Raw genomic sequence first — 22,725 nt, forward strand, 5'->3', positions numbered from 1 at the left:
GTGGTACAATAGGTGAAAAGGTTGAAAAACCTTGATGCATAGATCCCTTTTGCATTTACTACTGTTGAGCCAGGTTGTTATCATAGTTACTATTGTTGACCTAAAGATGTGGTATCCAGAAAGCTTAAAAGAGAACACTCATTTTAAGAAGAGAAGCCCCTACTCTAAATATTTAGTAGGCAGTAGTTATACAATCTCCACAGCAGTTACCTCAAGTTAAGGACAGATATATTCATCTGAAATTTGCTGTTTATTTCTCTTGTAACATCCTTCATCTAATAAAAATAAAATTAGTTTTGATTAACAAAAGGATAAGGCTTTGAAACTGGCAGGTATGCCACACAACTTCAGGTGAATGGAAGAATGAAACAATAGTACCACAGTAGGATGCCCAATGTGCTTCTGTAAAATGTTGGAAAGAAGGCCATGGGGAGACAGTACGTTTTACTGAAGACCTGATGACCGTGATGGCACAATGATTAAAAGAGACAGGTGAAGTAGCCCTTTCCACTTCTGCCTCTCCCCAAAATAAAAATACATCTGGTTGCTTGAGATGGTAAGTCAGCAATCATCACTTCAACAGACCGCATGCTTTAAACATTGTTCCCATACTTTCATGACACCCAACTGAAGGAATCAATTCCTGAAACCCTCTGAAGCAATGCTTGGGTAGACTGGTCATTTTTCTAGTTGTTTCCTTCAGCAGAACAGGGTGGTTTATTCCAACTCTTTGGGAACAGGTACCTGTGTGGGAATTGTAATAAAATGCATGAACTGGAGAAGGGAACGGCCAGAGAGAAAGCTTTTAAATGATAGAAACAGCATATACATTGCAAAAGACACGGTAAAGTGGAAAACAATTTCTTGACTTGCTTTCTGGCAAAACATATCAAAGCAGCTCTTATTCAGCAAAACATACAGTGAAACCATTTTGCTTGAAAGTAACTTGGTTGCAGAAAAATGCTGTTCAGCAACTCAGGATTTTGCTGTTCCAAAAATAAAACCTTTGCTCTGGTATCCCACACCAAACTATGTTTCCACTGCACAACAAAGTTGCCACCGTATTGAGTGCAAGTGACATAATAAATCAGGGAGACAACATTCTGGAATCACATCACATTTTATGTATCTGGTAAAAATCCTTAACCTTGTTTTCTTACTTCATAGGCAGCTAGAAGTTGAAAAACATTCAAATGTACTTACATTTTTCTTCTTGTCTCATTTATGGTATTTTATGGACAGTATATATTATACACAGGGGAATGATAGCTTTTTAAAAATATATAGTTATCATCACTTTTTTGGTCAGATGTAGCTCAATGCAATTCCTATTTTAGGTAATACTTAACTAGGTTTTCCCAAAGAATCTGACAAACAAGAAAATGTTAATAATGTTAGTTCTTCCCACTTGCAAGTAGAAATGTATTGTCTCTATGCATATTTAGAATAAATTGTAAATTTTAAAATAAATTATATATTTTTTCATCCCAGCTAATGTACTGATTCCCCCCCATTCAACACAAAATTTAGAACTTTAACTTGATTACACCCAAATCTGTGTTGAAATGTGACAAAGTCTTTATCTCAATGCAGTTTTTGTCTTTCACTCATTACTAAACGTTTATATTTTCTAAGCTTGATTTGCAATTCCTGTTGTGTTTTTTTCCTCCCCATTATGTCTGGCCTTCACCAGGCTTGAAACCAGGAGATTGTGAGTACTAGTCCTGCTTTAGGCATGAAAGCTGACTGAGTGATCTTGGGCCAGTCATTCCCTGTCAGCCTGGCCCACCTCACAGGGTTGCTGTTGTGGGGTAAGTAGGAGGGGGAAAGAATATTCGGTATGTTCACTGTCTTGTGTTATTTATACAAATAATAAAGGCAGAAGGTAAATCAATCAACTGATCAATCACATTTGAAACTGACTAGGATTTTCCTACGTTTTCTCTTTTGGAATGATAATTTACCCATAATGCCATAGTGCAATGAACTACCATTAGCTGTAGTATATACAGCTTGGCTTTGATCTTGGAAACTTATATCTGCACTTCTGAGGGTGGCGTAATTTACTACTGGGAATGACTTCACTCATTAACAGGTGCAACATACTGGCCTTTTCTCAAGTGAGAGCTTCTGTCTGAGGCATCCCAATCAATCTAAAGAGAGACATTGAATCCAGAGCTGGTTCAGTATGAACTCCAGCCCGCTGTGTAAATGAGAAGGGCGGACTGTGGCAGAAAATGCACTTCATGTCCTACAGTGCTTTCAGTAGATGGCATTTAAGAAGCCTCATCCCACCTTTGAACGATTTGTAAACATTCTCAAGTGCAGTGGTTGTTAGCTTTTTTTTATCTAATTCCTTGAGTGTGTGCAGGTGCATGCATGAAGCACAGAGACGTGTACTTCAAGTACTTCATAAGTTGAAGCCAATATAATGCTATTAGTAAAGGTAAAGGTAAAGGTTCCCCCGCACATGTGTTCTAGTCATTTCTGACTCTAGGGGCCGGTGCTCATCTCCGTTTCAAAGCCGAAGAGCGAACGCTTGTCCAAGGACGTCTCCGTGGTCATGTGGCCGGCATGACTAGACGCCAAAGGCGCACAGAATGCTGTTACCTTCCCACCGTAGTGGTCCCTATTTTTCTACTTGCATTTTTACGTGCTTTCGAACTGCTAGGTTGGCAGAAGCTGGGACGAGTAACAGGCGCTCACTCTGTTACACGGCACTCGGGATTCGACCCGCCAAACTGCCGACCTTCTGATCAACAAGCTCAGCGTCCTAATACCTATAATGCTATTAGAGATACTTATAAAATGTTGTAGTATCATTTTGGCTTACCAGATTACCTTACGCTAGAAGTCACCATTGATGGGCAACTTAGAAGCTTACTAAGCCTCCTTGTTTCAACTGAGTATTCACCCCTTGACAAGAATGTTCCTAAGATCACAGGCCAACATGTAGAAAGCCATTTAAGCATTACAGAATGCTTGTCTGCATGGACTATTTCTGATTCTAGTCAAAGAAATATTTATTCTGCCCTACACTTTATGAGCAGGTGCATATGAAAAGATCAGTGTTATCTTGTACAGTTATTGTTGTAAAATGGCTTGTATGGCTGAGCAGAACATTTTTTTAATTACATTTATATCCCGCCCTTCTCCGAAGACTCAGGGCGGCTTACAAGCTTAGCAGTAGCAGTAACATAAATCAGGAGAAGATAATAGATTTCTAAATCATCTGTAGGAGATCAGTAGGGCTTCTCTTTTTGTTTACTTATAATGATTTAGTAATGATGGCAACAAAATGCTTCCCTCCCCCTTACTTAACCTTGTAAACGTTTATCCTTCTTTACAATTAGAAGTTAGGGGAATTAGTAGTCATTTTGCTGGTGCTTCCTCCCCTCCCAGAGTTTTGGAAATGTGGTTTCCATAATCTGTTGTCTGTAGCTATGTTGGAAGCTGAAATCCAAACTTCCTGAAGAGTATGAAGCTGAAGAAAGAAATCTCCGTGCTGAAGAAAGAAATCGTATAATAATTAAAACCAGTGCTTTTTTGTAAAAAAAAAAAAAAGGTGCTGGAACTCACACACACCATACAACCTGCCTTGTCTACCCTACAAGGTTTCATCCAAAAAAGGTGCTGGAACTCCATTCTGGGCGTTCTATGAGAAAAAAAGCCCTGATTAAAACTGAATAGTTTTGTGAAGGAGAAAAGCATTTATAGGTAGCCCTTGACTTACAACCAGCAGCAACTGTCCAAAGTTACCAACAGACCCCCCTCACCATCCCAAAAAATACTTACAACTCAGTTCTGAAGTTCTGATGGCTGGCTGTACATTTCAGATGCTTGGCAAATTGGCATTTCAACCATTTGCACGCATCATGTGATGGTGATTTAAAATATTTTTTGCCCAAACCTGACTTTTACTTCCAGGTTTTGGTAAAAAAACAAAACAAAAAAAACAGCGGGTTTGCTTAATGACCACAGCATTCATTTAACAATCATTGCAAAAAAAAAAAAGGTAGTAAAACAGGTCCAGCCACATGATGACCTGCTTTATCACCATTGCTACATGACAGTAATGGGCATGTTCCATTACCATCGTAAGCCAAGGACTACCTGTCAATACTAATCACATTTTATCAGCTGTCAATTCTGCCTTTTCTAAGAGCAGCAATCAAGTAAAGAGCCAAGACTGCAAGACATTCCTTCTTGCTCGGGCCACTCCCTACTTACCGGTTTCAGATAAGCTACATTACTCTGACGAATATCCTTAAGTAGCTTCTCTCTTGGAGTGATCTCAACCAAAGGAGGGGGCCGCCTTCTTGGAATAGGTTTTAGGGTCTTAATCACATCTTTGAGGTTAGTTTTTTCAGTTGGCTCTACATATTCCTGGATAGAAGGTTTGCGCTGGACTCTCTTGAGCTTTACTATCTTGAAAGCGGGAAGGTCACCACTGCTTTCTTTATCGGGCTCTTCTCTTCTAGCAGGTTCCTCTTTTCGGCCAATCGGTGGGGCTTTGGGAACCAGCGTCATTGGAGGCTGCATCGAATGAGGCATCATTGAAGTCGGCATTGGTCCCCCTAGCAATTCCCACATCCCGGGAGGCAACCCAAGTCCGTTCTCCAACATAGCGATGAGTTCTTTCTGCTGCTTTAACTGTTGCACTTTTTGCTCCTCCATCCTTTTCTGTCTCTGCTTATCAAGGTTTCTACTAAGGAGATTAGTGACCACCATTCTGGGTCCTGGAAGTTCAAAGTGGTAGCCTATCTTAAGAAGTGTGGGGTTGGCTTTCAGGAGCCTGGCAATCTCCATTTCTGACTGATGACCTAACATACTTCTCTGATTGTGGAAACGTAGCTCTGTAAGCTTCTCGTTGTACTGAAGGCATCTCATGATGGCGACAATCCCTTTGCCTGAGATGAAATTGGAATCGATATTCAAAGTGGTGATACTCCTATTTTCACGCAGCATGTTGGCCAAGGCAAAAGCTACATTGTCATCTGCCCCAACATTGGCTAAACTGAATGTTTTTATGTGCTTGTTCTTTTTCATGGCATTGACAAAGTCTACTAGCATCTCCTTGGGGATGTTCTCAATGTTGTTTAAGTTGAGTTCTGTCATTTCTGGGTCATTTCTCCGGACTCTTTCTAGACTCCCTTCTAAATTAGTTTGATTTCCTGAAGGCCGTGCACTTAATTTAATAAAACTAGTATCTAGAGCTAATTTTTTGGGAATATTTAACTTTGAAATTTTCTTTTCATTTTCTCCTTCTTTTTCACCTGATTCTGTGTATGATCCTTTAGTTTCCTTGGTGCTCTTGCCATTCTCATAAAGTTTTTTTGTTTCCATATCTTTCTTCTCTGATTCTTCTATTTTCTCTTCTTCTTCTTCTTCTTCTTCTCCTCCTCTTTCTTCCTCCTCTTCCTCCTCCTCTTCTTCCTCCTCTTCTACTTCTTCCTCTTCCTCATCCATTTGATTTTTCTCTTTGTAATCCTTTATATCTTCATTTGCAGCATTATTGGCCATTGGCTTTTCATTGCTATTGTTGGCAACATTTTCTTCAGAGTGTTCTCTGATGGGTCTCTGTAAAAACAAAATGCTAAGAGCTGAAATAATTTTAAATAGTTTTACCACATTATTTGACCAAGACTTAGAAAGGTGATGAATTTGTTTTTCTATTAGGAAGATTTACAAGTTCAAAAGGCACCATAATATATATATATATATATATATATATATATATATATATATATATATATATATATATATATATATATATATGTGTGTGTGTGTGTGTGTGTGTGTGTGTGTGTGTGTGTGTGTGTGTGTATGGATCCTTGGTTTTTCGGGTTTTTCCCCGCGTAGAACTAAAGGTGTAGGCGCAACGTTTCGACGGAATCCCATCCGTCATCATCAGGCTTTAGCTTCCTTCTTCTGGGAGAAGCATGTGGCTGTTTGTTCCTCTTTTTTAAACTGCCAGAGGGGGTGTGTTCTGTGGAGGTGTGCTCTGATTGGGTAGGGGACCAAGTGTGTTCTGATTGGGTGGGAGTGTGTTTTGAATGGTGGGTGTGTTCTGATTGGGTGGGGGGGGTGTTCTGAGTGGATGGGCTGGTCTCAGCTGCCAGCTTCAGACCTGAGCTGGTGAGTTGTGCTGCTTTTGTTCGGCTTCGTGTTTGTGGTGGTGCCATGTTTTTATAGTGGGTGTCAGTTTGCTTATTGTGTGGTTTGGAGGGGTTTAAAGTGGCTGATGTTGCAGCTGTAGTTAGGTTTCTGTTTTGTGGTTGTGTGTCTTTATCGTTGTGGGTTCGGATTTGCTTTTTGAATGGTTGTGTGGTGGTGATGTCATGTGATGTTATCATGAGTTTGGGTCTGGTATCATTCTTGGTGGTTGGGCTTCGTCTGTCAATCAAGGCGGGTTTCCAAATGGCTGGTAGATGAGAGGTATCATCTCATTTATTCATGCTGTGGGGGCGTTTTTCTATCTCAATGGCTTCTCTGATTATTCTGTTGTTAAAATGTTCAATTTTGGTGATAGTTTTGGTTTTTTTAAAATCAATTTCATGTCCCGTGGCTTCAAAGTGTTGGACCAGGGATGAAGTTTGTTCTCCCTTTCTGAGTGAGTTTTTGTGCTCTTCAATGCGTGCACTTATTCTTCTGTTGGTCTGTCCGATGTATGTGGTGGGGCAGGTGGTGCATGGGATTTCGTATACTCCTTGGTTTTCTAACCCAATTATGTCCTTGGGGTTTCTTAGGATGGTGGATATTTTTCTGTCTGTGTAGAATGCTGTTTTGATGTTGTGTTTTTGGAGGACCTTGCTGATTCTGTCTGTGGTCCCTTTTAAGTATGGGAGGACGGCTTTGCCATTTTCTTGTTCTCTGTCTTGGGTTTTTGTGGGTGTCTCTCTTCGGATTAAGTTGGTAATCGTGTTTCTTTGGAATCCATTGGCTGTTAGTACATTAGTGAGAGTGTGTAGTTCGGTTTTTAGGTGTTGTTCGTCAGCTAGGTGTTTTGTTCTGGAGATGAGTGTCTTGGCTACGGAGTTGATCTGTGCTGGGTGGTGGTGTGAGAGTGCGTTCAGATAGCGGTTTGTGTGTGTTTTTTTATGGTAGATAGTGTGTCCTAGGGAGCCGTTGGATTTCTTGTAGACTAAGACATCAAGGAAGGGAAGTTGATTGTTAGCTTCTGTTTCCATGGTGAATTGTATTTTGGGGTGTAGGCTATTGAGGTGTATGAGGAAGTCATCCAGTTTTTCTTTGCCGTGTGGCCAGATTACGAAGGTGTCATCTACGTATCTGAGCCAGAGTTTGGGTTTGTGGTTGGATTTTTCTAGAGCCACGGGACATGAAATTGATTTTTAAAAAAACCAAAACTATCGCCAAAATTGAACATTTTAACAACAGAATAATCAGAGAAGCCATTGAGATAGAAAAACGCCCCCACAGCATGAATACACGAGATGATACCTCTCGTCTACCAGCCATTTGGAAACCCGCCTTGATTGACAGACGAGGCCCAACCACCAAGAATGATACCAGACCCAAACTCATGATAACATCACATGACATCACCACCACACAACCATCCTAAAGACGTGGACAGGATCATGGGGAAGCTGAGCTCCACCACGTGTTTATTGGACCCGTGCCCCTCCTGGCTGGTTTATGCGGCTCGAGATGGGACACGAGGCTGGCTCCAGGCAGTGATAACTGCTTCCTTGAGTGAGGGTAGTTTTCCCACCGCCTTGAAGGAGGCGGTGGTGAGACCCCTCCTTAAGAAGCCTGCCTTGGATCCAGCTGTATTAAATAACTTCCGTCCGGTCTCCAACCTTCGCTTTCTCGCGAAGGTTGTTGAGAGCGTGGTGGCGCATCAGCTCCCTTTGTTCCTGGAGGAAACTGACTATCTGGACCCGTACCAATCGGGTTTCAGGCCCGGGCACAGCACGGAGACGGCATTGGTCGCTCTGGTGAATGGTCTTTGGCGGGCTCAGGACAGGGGTTGTTCCTCTGTCCTAGTCCTATTAGACCTCTCAGCGGCTTTTGATACCATCGACCATGGTATCTTGCTGCAACATCTCAGGGGGTTGGGAGTGGGAGGCACTGTTCTTCAGTGGTTATCCTCCTACCTCCTGGGACGTTCGCAGTTGGTGTTGGCAGGGGGGCAGAGGTCGACCTCGAGGCCTCTCGTTTGTGGAGTCCCTCAGGGGTCGGTCCTCTCGCCTCTCCTGTTCAACATCTATGTGAAGCCTCTGGGTGAGATCATTCGTGGCTTTGGAGTTGGTTATCATCAGTACGCTGATGATACCCAGCTTTTTATTTCGACCCCAAACCACCCCAGTGATGCCCTCGACGTGATGTCCTGTTGCCTGGAGGCGGTCCGGGTCTGGATAGGGAGGAACAGGCTTCGACTCAACCCTGACAAGACTGAGTGGCTGTTCGTGCCGGCATCCCGTAAAATTCAGATTGTTCGATCTCTTACTATGGGGGGAGTTATTACCCCCCATAGATAGGGCTTGTAACTTGGGTGTCCTCCTAGATTCACAGCTTTCCTTAGAAGATCATATAGTAACTGTGACTAGGGGGGCCTTCGCCCAAGTTAGCCTGGTGCACCAGTTGCGGCCCTATCTGGACCGGGATGCCTTGCGTACAGTCACTCATGCGCTCGTGACCTCTCGGTTAGACTACTGCAATGCTCTCTACATGGGGTTGCCCTTGAGGACCACTCGGAGGCTTCAACTGGTGCAAAATGCAGCCGCGCAAGTTGTGTTGGGGGTCTCCCGATACTTCCATGTTACACCTCTGCTTCGTGAGCTGCATTGGCTTCCAGTTGCCCTCCGGGTGAGATTCAAGGTGCTGGTGATGATCTATAAAGCCCTACATGGCATGGGTCCAGAGTACCTAAGGCAGCACCTGCGGCCGGCGTCAACTTCCGTTCGCCCAGTACGCTCCCACAGAGAGGGCCTCCTCAGGGTGCCACCGGTCAGAGAATGTCGACTGATGGCCCCCAGGGGGAGGGCATTCTCTGTGGGCGCGCCAGAACTTTGGAATCGTCTACCGGTTGAGCTCCGGATGGCTCCCGACCTTCGCTCCTTCCGACGTGATCTAAAAACTCACTTGTTTGAACAAGCTGGCCTGGTCTGATGGGTGATGGGTTTTGGGTTTTAATTACTGATTTTAACTAATTTATTATATTTGGGCACAATTGTTTAATCTGTTTTAATTTTTGTATTGTATTTTTGGTATTTTATTGCCCTGTACACCACCCTGAGTCCTTCGGGAGAAGGGCGGTATATAAATGAAATAAATATAAATATAAATATAATTTGCATTAAGACTTTATTTTTCACATTTTTGAACTACCCATCTCAGAATAACAGAATAACAGATTTGGAAGAGACATTGGCGATCTCCTAGTCCAACCCCCTATGCAAGCAGGAAACCCTATACTATTTCAGACAAAATCTCCCTTTGAGAGGGACTCTGGGCAGTATGCAGTAAAATGTTATATAAAGACAATATATAAACATTAAACATTTAGAAGCAGGCAAGGATGATTAAACACTGTTAAAATTAGTTAAAAGGTGAAGGGAGAGCTGTCAGGGCATCAGCCTGCCCCAGAGCTGTGTGATCCTCTAGGGCAGGGATAGGCAACCTTGGCTCTTTTATGACTCATGCACTTCAACTCCCAGAATTCCTGAGTCAGCTATGCTGAGGTGAAAGAGAGAGGTTTCCAAGCTGAGCCATGCTGGCTCAGGAATTCTGGAAGTTGAAGTCCACGAGTCATAAAAGAGCCAAGGTTGCCTACCCCTGCTCTAGGGTCTTCACACAAGGCCGCAGAGCCATGTTTTGACTCCTTTTCAGAAGGCCAGGAGAGTGGGGGCCTGCTTCACCTCCAGGGAAAGAATATTCCACAGGGTGGGGGCAATAGCAGAGAAGGCTCTCTTCCTAGACCCTGTGGCAGAAATTGGGATCATACCCAATTGGGATCATACCCTTCTTGCCTGATTGGATGGGATGTGCCAATGAGATGGGATATAGGTAGCCTGCCCCTAAGCCATGTAGCGCTTATGTTGGCATCCATTCCCTCACCCCTGCAAACCCCCCTGTTTTGATGAACAAAGGTCTAAGTATTCAAGATAGCAATAGGAATTTATTCAACATACCAGTTTTCCTCCTACTGTTATTTTACGTTTACGTTTACGTTTTATTTAATTTATATACCGCCCTTCTCCCTGGGGACTCAGGGCGGTTCACAGGGCATATAAATAAAAATACAATACTATACAAAAGTTAAAACAAAGATTAAATCGGTGCCCAATTAAAAAACAATAATGCAATCTAAAATGACAATTTAAAACCCAGCTCCCCCATCAGGCCAGACCGGCCAATTCAAACAAATGGGTCTTCAGACCACGACGGAAAGTTCGGAGGTCCGATGCCGTCCGGAGCTCCACCGGCAGTTGGTTCCACAAAGCCGGGGCACCCACAGAGAAGGCTCTCCCCCTGGGGGCCGCCAGTCGGCATTCCCTGACCGGAGGCACCCTGAGGAGGCCCAGGGCGGAGGGGAGTTGAAGCCGGCAGCAGGTGGTCCCCGAGGTACCCCGGACCCATGCCATGTAGGGACTTAAAGATCATAACCAAGACCTTGAACCTCACCCGGAAGACAACTGGTAACCAATGCAGCTCGCGGAGCAAAGGTGTAACATGGGAGTACCGGGAAACTCCCAAGACAACTCTCGCGGCCGCATTCTGTACCAGTTGAAGCCTCCGAGTGGTCTTCAAGGGAAGCCCCATGTAGAGAGCATTACAGTAGTCAAGGCGAGAGGTCACGAGCGCATGAGTGACCGTGCACAGGGCATCCCGGTCCAGATAGGGCCGCAACTGGCGCACCAGGCGAACCTGGGCAAAAGCCCCCCTAGTCACGGCCACTACATGATCTTCTAGGGTAAGCCGTGAATCTAGGAGGACTCCCAAGTTGCGAGCCCTATCCACGGGGGGTAAGAGCTCACCCCCCATAGAAAGAGATGGAACATTTTGAATGTCCCGGGATGCCGGAATGCACAGCCACTCAGTCTTGTCAGGGTTGAGCTGAAGTCTGTTCCTCCCCATCCAGACCCGAACCGCCTCCAGGCAACGGGACATCACAGCGAGGGCATCACTGGGGTGGTTTGGGGTCGAAAAGAAAAGTTGGGTATCATCGGCATATTGATGATACCCAACTCCAAAACCACGAATGATCTCACCCAGCGGTTTCATGTAGATGTTGAACAGGAGAGGCGAGAGAACCGACCCCTGAGGAACTCCACAAACGAGAGACCTAGGGGCCGATCTCTGCCCCCCTGCCAACACCGACTGCGAACGTCCCAGGAGATAGGAGGAGAACCACCGAAGAACCGTGCCTCCCACTCCCAATCCCCTGAGACGCCGCAGCAAGATACCATGGTCGATGGTATCGAAAGCCGCCGAGAGGTCTAATAGGACTAGGACAGAGGAATATCCCCTGTCCCGAGCCCTCCAGAGATCATTCACCAGAGCGACCAATGCCGTCTCCGTGCTGTACCCGGGCCTGAAACCCGATTGGTAGGGGTCCAGATAATCCGCTTCATCCAGGACCAGAGGGAGCTGATGCGCCACCACACTCTCAACAACCTTCGCAAGAAAGCGAAGGTTGGAGACTGGACGAAAGTTGTTCAATACAGCTGGGTCCAAGGCAGGCTTCTTGAGGAGAGGTCTCACCACCGCCTCCTTCAAGACTGTGGGGAAATAACCCTCACTCAAAGAAGCAGATATAACCGCCTGGAGCCAGCCTCGTGTCCTCTCCCTAGCTGCATAAACCAGCCAGGAAGGGCACAGATCCAACAAACATGTGGAGGAGCTCAGCCTCCCCATAATCCTGTCCACTTCATCAGGGGTCACAGAATCAAACTCTTCCCAGATAACATTGACAAGACCGTCCGTGTCCTGATCGCCTGACTCTGCCCAGCTGGAGTCCAAACCGGTCCGAATCCGAGCGATTTTATCCGACAGATGTTGACTAAATTCCTCAGCACGACCCTGCAAGGGATCCTCCCTCACCTCCTGATTAAGAAGTGAGCGAGTCACCCTAAACAGGGCGGCCGGGCGATTATCTGCGGACGCAATGAGGGTAGAGAAGTAATTACACCTCGCCACCCTCATCGCTGCGAGATAAGACCTAATATAGGTTCTTAACCGCAACCGGTCGGGTTCGGATCGGCTCGACCTCCAACAGCTCTCTAGGCCCCGTTTCCGACGCTTCATCTCCCGGAGCTCCGCGGAAAACCATGGAGCTCGCTGGGATCTGCGCCGGGTCAGGGGCCGCAAGGGTACAACCCGGTCAAGTGCCTCAGTGGCTGCCCTTTCCCAGGTTTCCACTAAGGCATCCGCCAAGCTGTGAGCAATGGAGGCAGGTGGGGACCCCAGCGCCGCTTGGAATCTATCAGGATCCATTAAGCGTCTGGGGCGGTACCATCTAATTGGTTCCGTATCCCCACGGCAGGGGGTGGCAAAACGGAAGACCATCCGCAGGAGATGATGATCGGTCCATGACGGGCATAATAAATGGAGAGCCCCCACCAAGATCATCCAACCACCATCTAGATAAAAAAATCAGGTCAAGAGTGTGGCCTCCCTCATGAGTTGGTTCAGAAATTACTTGCGTCAGGTCCATGGCCGTCATGGAAGCCATGAACTCCCGAGCTAGCTCAGATGAGCCTCCCAGGGATGGTAGATTGAAGTCTCCCAAAACTATAAGTTTGGGAAACTCAACCACCAACCCTGAGAGGATATCAAGCAGCTCGGGCAGGGCTGCCGCTGTACGACTAGGCGAAATGTACGTCAGCAGCAAACCCAACTGCGCCCCAGAACCAAATCTCACAAAGAGAGACTCACACCCGCCTATCTGAGAAACGGTGGTCTCCCGCGGACATAAGGTCTCCCTAATAATAACCGCCACTCCCCCACCCCTACCTTGAGCTCTTGGCCGGTGCAGCACCCGGAAGCCTGGTGGGCAGAGGTCAACCAAAGAGACCCCACCCTCTGGGCCCAACCAGGTCTCCGTGATGCAGGCCAGGTCCGCATGCTCACCCTCAACTAAATCCCTAACGAGGGGAGCTTTTTTAACCACGGACCTGGCATTCAGATACACCAGCCGGAGCTCAGGAGGCTGCACATCCTCGCTCCCGGAACCTACTGGAATTCAGCGAGTTTGGACACTGTATAAACTACAGCCCTAAATTATGCCATTCCCTACTTTATTTTTCTGAAACTAGATTTCAGTGGCCTTTGTGCTAACTCTCTAGTCAACAAAACACAGGTTTACATGCTGCACAATTGTCTTTCCTATATTAAAAAAAAAAGAGTGGTAACTATTTTTTTGTCTTTGCACACATCAATCTAGTTTTGTAACAAGGACTGACAAAAAAAGAATATTTTTTTTAAAAAATAATGGTCTAAGAATCACAGTTGCACCAAATAGTCATTCTGGTACTTTTTGGTCCAGATTTTCTTTAGGCCATACTTTATGGTAAGCCATTGGACCTAATATGTATGGATGGAAGGAATAGACCATTTATACTATGTGGAATAAAAAACCTGAGCCTGGTTATAATCCTGTTTATGTGTCTTTTCGTGCTTGCCCCCTTTTGAAATATGCATATCATTTGGAAAAACCCGTGATGTAATTCAGGGGTCTTCAAACTTGGCCCTTTTATGACTTGTGGACTTCAACTCCCAGAATTCCTCTGCCAGCATACCTGGCTGAGGAATTCTGGGAGTTGAAGTCCACAAGTCATAAAAGGGCCAAGTTTGAAGACCTCTGATGTACGTAATTTTTCAGTCTTGTTCCTTGCTCTTCCAACAATCTCTTTTCCTTCCCCATCTGCTGGATGGAGGGATCATCACTTTAGAACCCCCAAGCATCATTTGCTAAGACTGGTTTGGAAAGAGAAATAATATAAAGCATCCCTTATTATGGTATTCATCCATTTTATTATGCTTTAATCTAAGAATTACCTCCTAAGAAAAAGGAGTGTGAGGTGAACTTGTTTCCATCGCAAAGTCAAGTCTACTATGTTTTTTTTCCTATCCTGTTGCCTTTTGAAAAAACACCTTTTGAGACAAGATTTCCTCAGGGCCAGGTGAAAGATTCTAATTATATTCTACATTGCATATTCTGGTAATTCTAGTATCAGTCTTTTCCTGGGAATCTGTGAAATCTTTCTTATTCTGGCTGAGAGTCACTCACCAATCCCTTGATATCTCTATTGATTGCCTGCCTACCCAAAGTGTTCAGGTGAAAATCAAACACATTTGCCCTCACGGATACCCATTTTTTTAAATATATCTACACTATTTCCTATGTTCTACAGATAGTCTTCGAATTACAACAGTTTGTTTAGTGACCATCTGAAGTTACAATGCCAGTGAAAAAAAGTGACTTATGACCATTTTCTCACACTTATGACCATTGCAACATCCTCAGGGTCATGGGATTTCCATTTGGATGTTTGACAACTGCTTCATGTTTATGATGATGGCAATATCCCGAGGTCATGCGATCCCCTTTTGCAACTTTCTGACAAGCAAAGTCAATGGGGAAGCCAGATTCACTTAACAACCTTGTTACTAACTTAACAACTGCAGTGATTCATTTAACAACCGTGGCAAAAAAAGTCATAAAATGGGGCAAAACTCACTTAACAAATTTCTCACCTAGCAACATAAATTTTGGGCTCAATTGTGTCTACTGCTCTTCTGCCCTTCTCAGCCTTCTGGAGATAGATCACATCCCTCAGCCTTTCTCTAGGTCATGAAATGTAAAGAAAGCTGACTTGTGTGATACTTTACATGATATTTATCTAAATATTATGAAGATTTAAACACTCAAATTTAAATATTTGTTGCTGTCTGCATTGCAAAGAAAGTACTTTACACTGAAGTTCTGAGACTCAGCATCCCCACTAGTGTTTCACAAGTGCGTGGAATGAATATGCAGGAATTCCCATTATCCATTCATTTATACATATGATGTGCCTCTCCAGAGCTACTTTGTGATATTTTTAAAAAATGCATCCTGTCTATTGGGAAAAGCTTTTGGTTATTGTTTTACCTGTGTTCCCCCCGAACAGACTGTATTAGTTAATGTTTTATTTGCTACATATATGCCTTTAGTGCAGGGGTAGGCAACCTTAGCTCTTTTATGACTCGTGGACTTCAACTCCCAGAATTCCTGAGCCAGCACAATTCCTGGCTCAGGAATTCTGGGAGTTGAAGTCCACGAGTCATAAAAGAGCCAAGGTTGCCTACCCATGCTTTAGTGACAAGATTTTTTTTAAAAAGAAATTACTATCTTTGCAGCAGATTTTCAATGTGTTTCTGTTTTTATTGGTACATTTTTCCAGCACATCAGTGCATGTTACTACAACAATCCCTTAGCTTTTCATATTCAGAAATTCTATATATGCATATCTCTCTCTCTGTCTCTCTCTTTCTCTCTCTTTTACCATTTTCTGCAACTGAGTCTCCTCAGGCGCAATCACCTTTCTGGCTTGCCATTCAAAAAGTTGATGTGGTACAACATAATATTTTCAGGACTTGGTTGAAGCACCAAGCAAAGCTACACCCCTATGCTCATGCTGCGTGATTTCTTAGCTTGAATGAGCAGTAGTAGAAAAACACCATTTTGCTCTCAGAGTTAAGTTTAGCACCCAACTTTCTCTGTACTGATATCCAGTGTTGCACTGATGCTAAATCATAAGACAATATTTGAAACACATCTAACAAATTAGAAACAACCTAGAAAGTGCGACACTTTGTATATCATTTTCTCTAAGGAACTAAGTCAATGTTTCCAAACCATGGCAATTTGCACGTAGGTGGTCTTCAATTCCTAGAATTCCCCATTCAGTTTGATCATTGCTGATAAATTCTGGGAGTTGTAGCCCACACACTTAGGAAATTCATGGGAGATGAAGTCAGACACATGAGAAGACACTGAAGGAAGGTCCAGATACTATGGCTTAGGCAGGTTCATTTGGCTCTTTGTGGAGGATGGGCTTTATTAGGTGAAGATGGTCCTTATGGATTCCTCCCCCCCAAATCTTCCTGGTTTTCTCTGATAAAAATCTTGTGAAATATTCTTCTCCATATAAGAAATATTTTAGTTTGCATAATTTAATTAATCTAATAGCTAGTCATTATAGCGGTGCAATGGGTAGAATGCAGTACGTATTACAAGCAAACTCTGTCCACAGCTTGGAGTTTGATCCTGACTAGTTCGAACTCCAAGGTCGACTCATCCTTCCATCCTTCCAAGGTCAATAAAATGAGGATCCAGATTGTTGGGGGCAATACTCTGACACTGTAAATCGCTTAGAGAGGGCTGTGAAGCACTGTGACAGTATATGCTATTGCTATTCCTGTTTTTATTAAGGAAATTTATTCAGCTGCTCAGGTAAACAGGAATATAAACACAATAAAATTAGTAAAAAAAGCATTATGGAATTTTAATTATTAATATAATAGGTTGGTTGGATTGGGATTTCAAGATTATTTTATAATAATAGCTTTTTATATTTTTGTATCAGGTAACAGTAAGTAGTAGAATATCATATATTTTAGACTGTTCTGTTAAAGTTCTTTTTTTATTATTCAACCAGACTGGAGATGTAAATTTTATCCTAGGGATCCATAAAGTTACCTGAGCCATAAAAAAAATAGAGCCAGGAAAGGTTTGCAGGTTGAACCTGCTGTTTAGTGCAGGAATAATAAATTAAAACATCAGTATGTCTTAGTCTACTACAGAAGTCCCCAACCTTTTGGGCACCAAGGACTGGTTCCATGGAGAGAGGTTTTTCCGTGGACCAGAGGGTGCGTGGTTTTGTGTGCTGCCTGCATCTCACAGATGGGGCTTTGCTTGTTTGTGTGGCCCGGTTGCTGGCATGCTGTGACCCAGTACTGGTTTATTACATGCAAAAAAATATTCTAAAACCTCTTTTAAAGTATAGACATCTGCTAAAATGCAAGACTTATTTATTGGAAATGGCAGCATGTTAGCAGGTGCTGATCAAACCCTGTGATAAAATATGGAATAGCACCTGTATGCAGAATATTTGCATTTCCTGCTCCTTACCTCTGAAGGTAATAGTGTGACAGGTGTCCTTTCATCCTCATGCATTCTTCTGGAGGCCTTCTCCCAGTACAGGTAATCAACAAGAGATCGATGATCAAAGTTTCCTGTCGGGGTTTTTTCCGTCTGATCCTTCTGTATCATGCCGACTGGCACTTTGGGGTCTGGAGCCATGACTTCCATTTCACACTGTAGTTCCTTCAGTTCTTCAGGAGAGAGGTTTGCTAAGATTTCATCTTCATCTATCTCTTCTGAACAGAAGTCCTCTTGGTCAGAGTTCTGGCTGAACTCAGACATGTTCTTTATTGATAAAAAATAACCACGGGGGCAAGTACTTGGGGGGGGGGAAAAACAACTGCCCGAATAGTAAAAAGGATAGTAATTCCTTTGGCAGCCTTATGAAAAAATCTTCAGTGTTCCTAGGTGTTTGTGTGTGGGTATTTTTCCACCCTCCGTCAGAGAGAATAACACAGCTCTGTCTTAGATGATGCTTCAGGAAGAGTGAGGGAGGATTGAAACATATGGTACAGCTAAATTAAGCAAGGCTTAGCCGGAGCAAGAAAATTTATGGAGGTGCTGCCATATTCTGTTTTGAGTAGCTTATGTCAGCTGTGTAAGCCCTTTTGACATTTTGGTACAGCTGCTCAGGGCATCGCCATAATCATGTTCTAGTGCATTCCCGTAGTTACACAATTTTAACTGGCTCATGATATACATTCAGCTTTAGAACATGAGAAAATAATGGCTTGTGCATGAATTGTATTTAGAACGGTAGAGATTTTAAAATTAGCATCGGTGACCCTATGAACCAATAGTTTTCACACTTGATCCAGAGCTTTACAACTGTTTCAAAATGATTGATTTATGAAGGCCAGATTAAATGACATTGGCAAATACCTCTGTTATTATTGACTCCAGAACTAAGGGATGCTTCTAAGTCACTAACAGATCAAATGGCCAGCACAGCAACAGCAACAGCACTATTAATTGCAAAAGAAAATGAAAATAATATTAGAAGATTACAATGTACATTGTTCAATGTTTTTGAAGAATTGGTTGGATCTCATTAAAAAACGATAAAGGTATCAGATCTGGTGTGAAAGGATATGTACCATCATTAGTTGTAGCAAAGATACAGAAAATTCTTTCTACTGTCATTTGGTGGTCATATGGATTGTCATATCTGGTGGCTTTACAAATTATCTATGTAGAGCAATCAGTGGACAACTATCTACTATATGTTGTTCGAAAATCTGAACAATTATTTGGTTCCAAATAATTGGAATTGGTTTTGCCGCATTTTATGTCCTTTCTTGCCACAGTTGTTAAGTGAATCATTGCAGTTGTTCAGTTAGTAAAATTTCTGTAACAGGGTTGTTAAGTGAATCTGGTTTGTCCATTGACTTTGCTTGTCAGATGATCACATGACTCCAGGACATTACGACTGTCATAAACATGAATCAGTTGCCAAGCATCTGAATTTTGATCATATGACCATGGGAATGCTACTATGGTTATAAGTGTGAAAAATGGTCATGTCACTTTCGTCAGTGCCATTATAACTTGAGACAGTCACCAAATGAACTGTTGTAAGTCAAGGACTATCTGTAATAATAGCATATCAAGGCAGATTCTCAATGTTCCTACTTACTTTTCATCACACTACTTAAACAATTCAGTGAAGAACCCTACAATGTATTATCTAGCAGAGAATAGTTATAAAGCAACTACTTATTTTTGTTTAGACTAGCATGAATTTCATGTCTCTGTCACCTTGGTGGGCAACCTATAGAATAACATGGATGGAATGTCTACATTCAGCAGTGGACAATCTGTTCATCTAGGAGGTGGATATCAATTCTCAGCAATCCCAGACTGCATAATAGTAATAAGAAGAAATATTAGGACCTCCACAATGCAAAATGTGGTGCGCAACAGGTTTCCTTGCTGTCAACCTTGTGAGGTAATCCAGACAAGAAATATAAGTACACCCAGATGAACTGATCCTACTTTATTGCAAAGTTACATTAACATAATCTTGCAAGACTCTGTATTTCCCCCCTCTCCACCTTAGAAGGAACCCCCTCTAGTTTTCCAGTTGTTTCTGGAAAACTAGAGGAGGCCCTTCTGAAATGCTTCTCATGCTTTCCCCTCACCTGAAGAATGAGTTGTTGCTTATCAGATCATTGCCCTGGCTGTAGGGCAGGGGTAGGCAACTTTGGCTCTTTTATGACTCGTGGACTTCAACTCCCAGAATTCCTGAGCCAGCCATGCTGAGGGGAAAGGGTGAGGTTTCTGGGAGTTGAAGTCCACGAGTCATAAAAGAGCCAAGGTTGCCTACCCCTGCTGTAGGGCTTCCTCCTGTCTCCCAACATATGTTTCTATATACCATCTCACCTGCCAAGATGATCACTCAGTGTAGCCTTTGGCAACCCACAGAAGATATTGATGGAGCCAGTTCCAATGTAAGTGCTACCAGGTTAGCAAAAGGCAATGACTATTCATGGGAAATTAAACCACAATGATTGTTAATAAACTCGGTGAACAACTTTGTTCCCGACCTAACTTATCTGCACATCTAACCGACATTGATAGAGTTCCTAGATGTGTTACATCTGATCTCATTGCCACATACCAGTTGAACATACTTCTCTCCACAACAAATAAAAACTAGCTTAGCAACCAATTGGACGTGCTTGATTGCTTGATTCCCCCAGAAAGGACACCGAGCCATTTGTTCTATTTTATATCCATTTTGCTGAAACAGTTCTGACTTAACAGAAAAATTAAATTCAAAGAAAGCCAATATGCAATGTTATATGAACTGCAAGGTACCCACAGTAATCAATTATGTTCACGTATTTTACTTTCTTCAACAGAAAAAAATAGTTAGGGATGGAGAACTTGCCGAATCAGAAGTTGATATGTAATAGGGGCAATCTTCAGCATATGTACTGTGCTTGGTTATGTAGCAACTATTATTTTTCTGCTGAAATCATACTGTTCAGAGCAGTTGTTTTTCAGCCCTGCATACATACACACAGACACACATATAAATACACATCAATATGAATGTCCATAGGCGATGTCGGTTGGTTGTTTATAATGCTTTCAAAAGAGAAATGAAGAACTGGACGTATGAGACCATCTTCAATTACACTGGAATTGTTTAAAGATCAGCAAAGTATATTGCGATGGGGAGAGACTACAGCTCGTCCTCGACTTACAACAGTTCATTTAGTGACTGTTCAAAGTTATGACAACACTGAAAAAAGTTACTTATGACCATTTTTCACTCTTGCAACCATTGCAGCATCCCCCTGGTCATGTGATGAAAATTCAGAAGCTTGGCAACTGACTCACATTTATGACGGTTGCAGTGTCCCGGGGTCATGTGATCACCTTTTGTGATCTTCTGACAAGCCAGATTCACTTAACAACCGTGTTACTAACTTAACAACTGCACTGATTCACTTAACAATTGACAAGAAAGGTCATAAGATGGAGGCAAAATTCACTTAACAACTGTCTTGCTGAGCAACAGAAATTTTTGGCCTTAATTATAGTCGTAAGGTGAATGAAAACTTGCCTTAGATGTCAGTTAGCTAGTGTTTAAACAGGAATTTTTCCTGCCAGTTCTGGGGAAGCTAACAATGGCACGTAGAAATCATTTGAGCTATGGATTTTCTTATGATTTACACAATTTGGTTTTTATCAGGAAATTCAGGTGTTTAACTGAAGGCAAAACTAGATGTTATGGCATAGTTGGCAATTGTTAAAAGTGTTTTTTAAAAGTGAAATCATAATGCAAGCTCTGCTCCTTTCAGATATGATTTCATAAAAATAAGCACTGCTTTCATCTTTACTTTCCCTTGCCTGTAGATGCCTCTCTTGCTTAAACAGACAAGTTCTAAGCCATTAAGCTTTTTAAGCAGTGTTTCTCAATGTTGGCAACTTTAAGATATGATGACTTCAACTCCCAGAATTCCCCAGCCAGCATGCTTTGAGAAGGTTTGCTCTAAATGTTAATATGTGGGATCCTTGTTGCTCTCTGAGCTTGGTTGTTTTCTTGCAGACATTTCATTATCCAAACTAGGTAATGTCATCAATGGTAGTCACTACAAGTTAACATGCACACTGTAAATTAAGCTAGAAAACAGCTGTAAGCAATCTAGAACTTTTTCTATAGAGCTGCCCTATTTTTTTTTACCTATTTCAGCGTGCCTGGCTGGGGAATTCTGGGAGTTGAAGTCCACAAGTCATAAAAGGGCCAAGTTTGAAGACCCCTGATCTATTTTGTACCACACAAGCTTCTAAACTCTCTTTACAGGAAGCTTTGCATAAAATGCATTGCAACAATTTAAATGAAATATAAGGAGAGAACAGATAATAGCTGACAAATTGAAAAGGCAGCAGCTGATACACTATGCACAACTGTTCAAACTAATTTCTACTTGAAAATTCTAGGGCCTGGAGTAAGATCAAGGAATACTTTTTAAAGTTGGAAACCTGATCTTTTGGGAAAGTTAACCTTTCTGAATTTGAGTAGTCAAGTTGGACTTTCAACCGATCAGTTTGTAATTTTCATTTAATCCAGAGTATTATCTAATTTAGACTCCACAGAATGGTGCAGACTTATTCCTTAGCATTAAATCAGACATGTCAAACACAAGGCCCGGGGGCCGGATCCGGCCCACGAAGTGGTTTCATGCGGCCCGCGAAGCCATACTGGAAACAGTGACAGAATGGCCCCCACTGCCTTGGCCCTGGCCCAGAGACCCTCCTTCTGCCAGAGACCCTCAGATCTGTCCCACTCCTGCCCAGGCCCCCATAGGCACCCTTGATGTGAACAATGTAGAGCTGGCCACACCCACCCAGTAGGCCATACACACTCTAGCCACGCTCACCCAGTAGGCCACGCCCACCCAGGCCACACCCACCCGGCCCCCTGAGAGCAACCGCAATGCTGATGCGGCCCTCAATGAAATTGAGTTTGACACCCCTGCATTAAATGAATGCTGAGACTCCATTGCTGATGGGTTGTTTCACTTGTGGTTTGTATTTTATAGTTTTTATGATGTTTGTTACTATAGTTTTCATGTCTGTATTTGTTGTTTTTATAGTTTCAGTTCTATTTATTGTCATGCACTACCCAGACTTGCCTCTGATAAGACGGGCAGCTATATAAACTCAACACATAAATAAATAAATAAAATACAAAAAAGAGCAACCGATGCTTCTCAAGTGTTGGAGCATTCACAACTTCTGGAGGCAGGTTGTTCCATTGGTTAATTGTTCTAACTGTCAGGAAGTTTCTCCTTAGTTCTAGGTTGCTTCTCTCCTTGACTAGTTTCCATACGTTGCTTCTTGTCCTGCTTTCAGGTGCTTTAGAGAATACCTTGACTCCCTCTTCTATGTGGTAGCCCCTGATATATTGGAACACTGCTATCATGTCACCCCTAGTCCTTCTTTTCATTAAACTAGACATAACCAATTCCAGCAGCTGTTCCTTATATGTTTTAGCCTCCAGTACCCTGATCATCTTTGTTCTCTGTACTGTTTCTAGAGTCTAGTGTCTCAACATC

General features: G+C 43.0%; 1 protein-coding gene across 2 annotated transcripts; it reads right to left on the minus strand.

Moving 5' to 3' along the window:
* Nucleotides 1-237: 237 nt before the first annotated feature.
* On the minus strand, nucleotides 238-17,631 carry LMOD3 (leiomodin 3). 2 transcript variants are annotated; one of them, XM_083355695.1, is made up of 4 exons: nucleotides 17,144-17,631; nucleotides 4,231-5,580; nucleotides 3,586-3,655; nucleotides 238-744 (listed from the first exon to the last, which is right to left on the minus strand). In XM_083355695.1, exons 1-3 carry the CDS (start codon nucleotides 17,435-17,437, stop codon nucleotides 3,608-3,610), a joined length of 1,692 nt encoding a protein of 563 aa, XP_083211821.1. In that variant the 5' UTR covers nucleotides 17,438-17,631; the 3' UTR covers nucleotides 238-744; nucleotides 3,586-3,607. The 2 variants fall into 2 exon arrangements, with proteins under 2 accessions (XP_083211821.1, XP_083211822.1); XM_083355696.1 differs by lacking the exon at nucleotides 3,586-3,655.
* Between the last annotated feature and the right edge of the window lie 5,094 nt (nucleotides 17,632-22,725).

This window comes from Vipera ursinii (assembly GCF_947247035.1).
Source record: "Vipera ursinii genome assembly, chromosome: 2".
NCBI lineage: Eukaryota > Metazoa > Chordata > Lepidosauria > Squamata > Viperidae > Vipera > Vipera ursinii.

Excerpts from the sequence above, each read along its gene's own strand:
- LMOD3 (XM_083355695.1), bottom strand. The coding sequence starts at position 17,437 with ATGTCTGAGTTCAGCCAGAACTCTGACCAAGAGGACTTCTGTTCAGAA. Across the intron at positions 5,581-17,143 it reads TCACACTATTACCTTCAGAG|AGACCCATCAGAGAACACTC; the intron begins GTAAGGAGCAGG and ends TTGTTTTTACAG. Across the intron at positions 3,656-4,230 it reads ATGTAGCTTATCTGAAACCG|AACGCCCAGAATGGAGTTCC; the intron begins GTAAGTAGGGAG and ends TTTTTCTCATAG.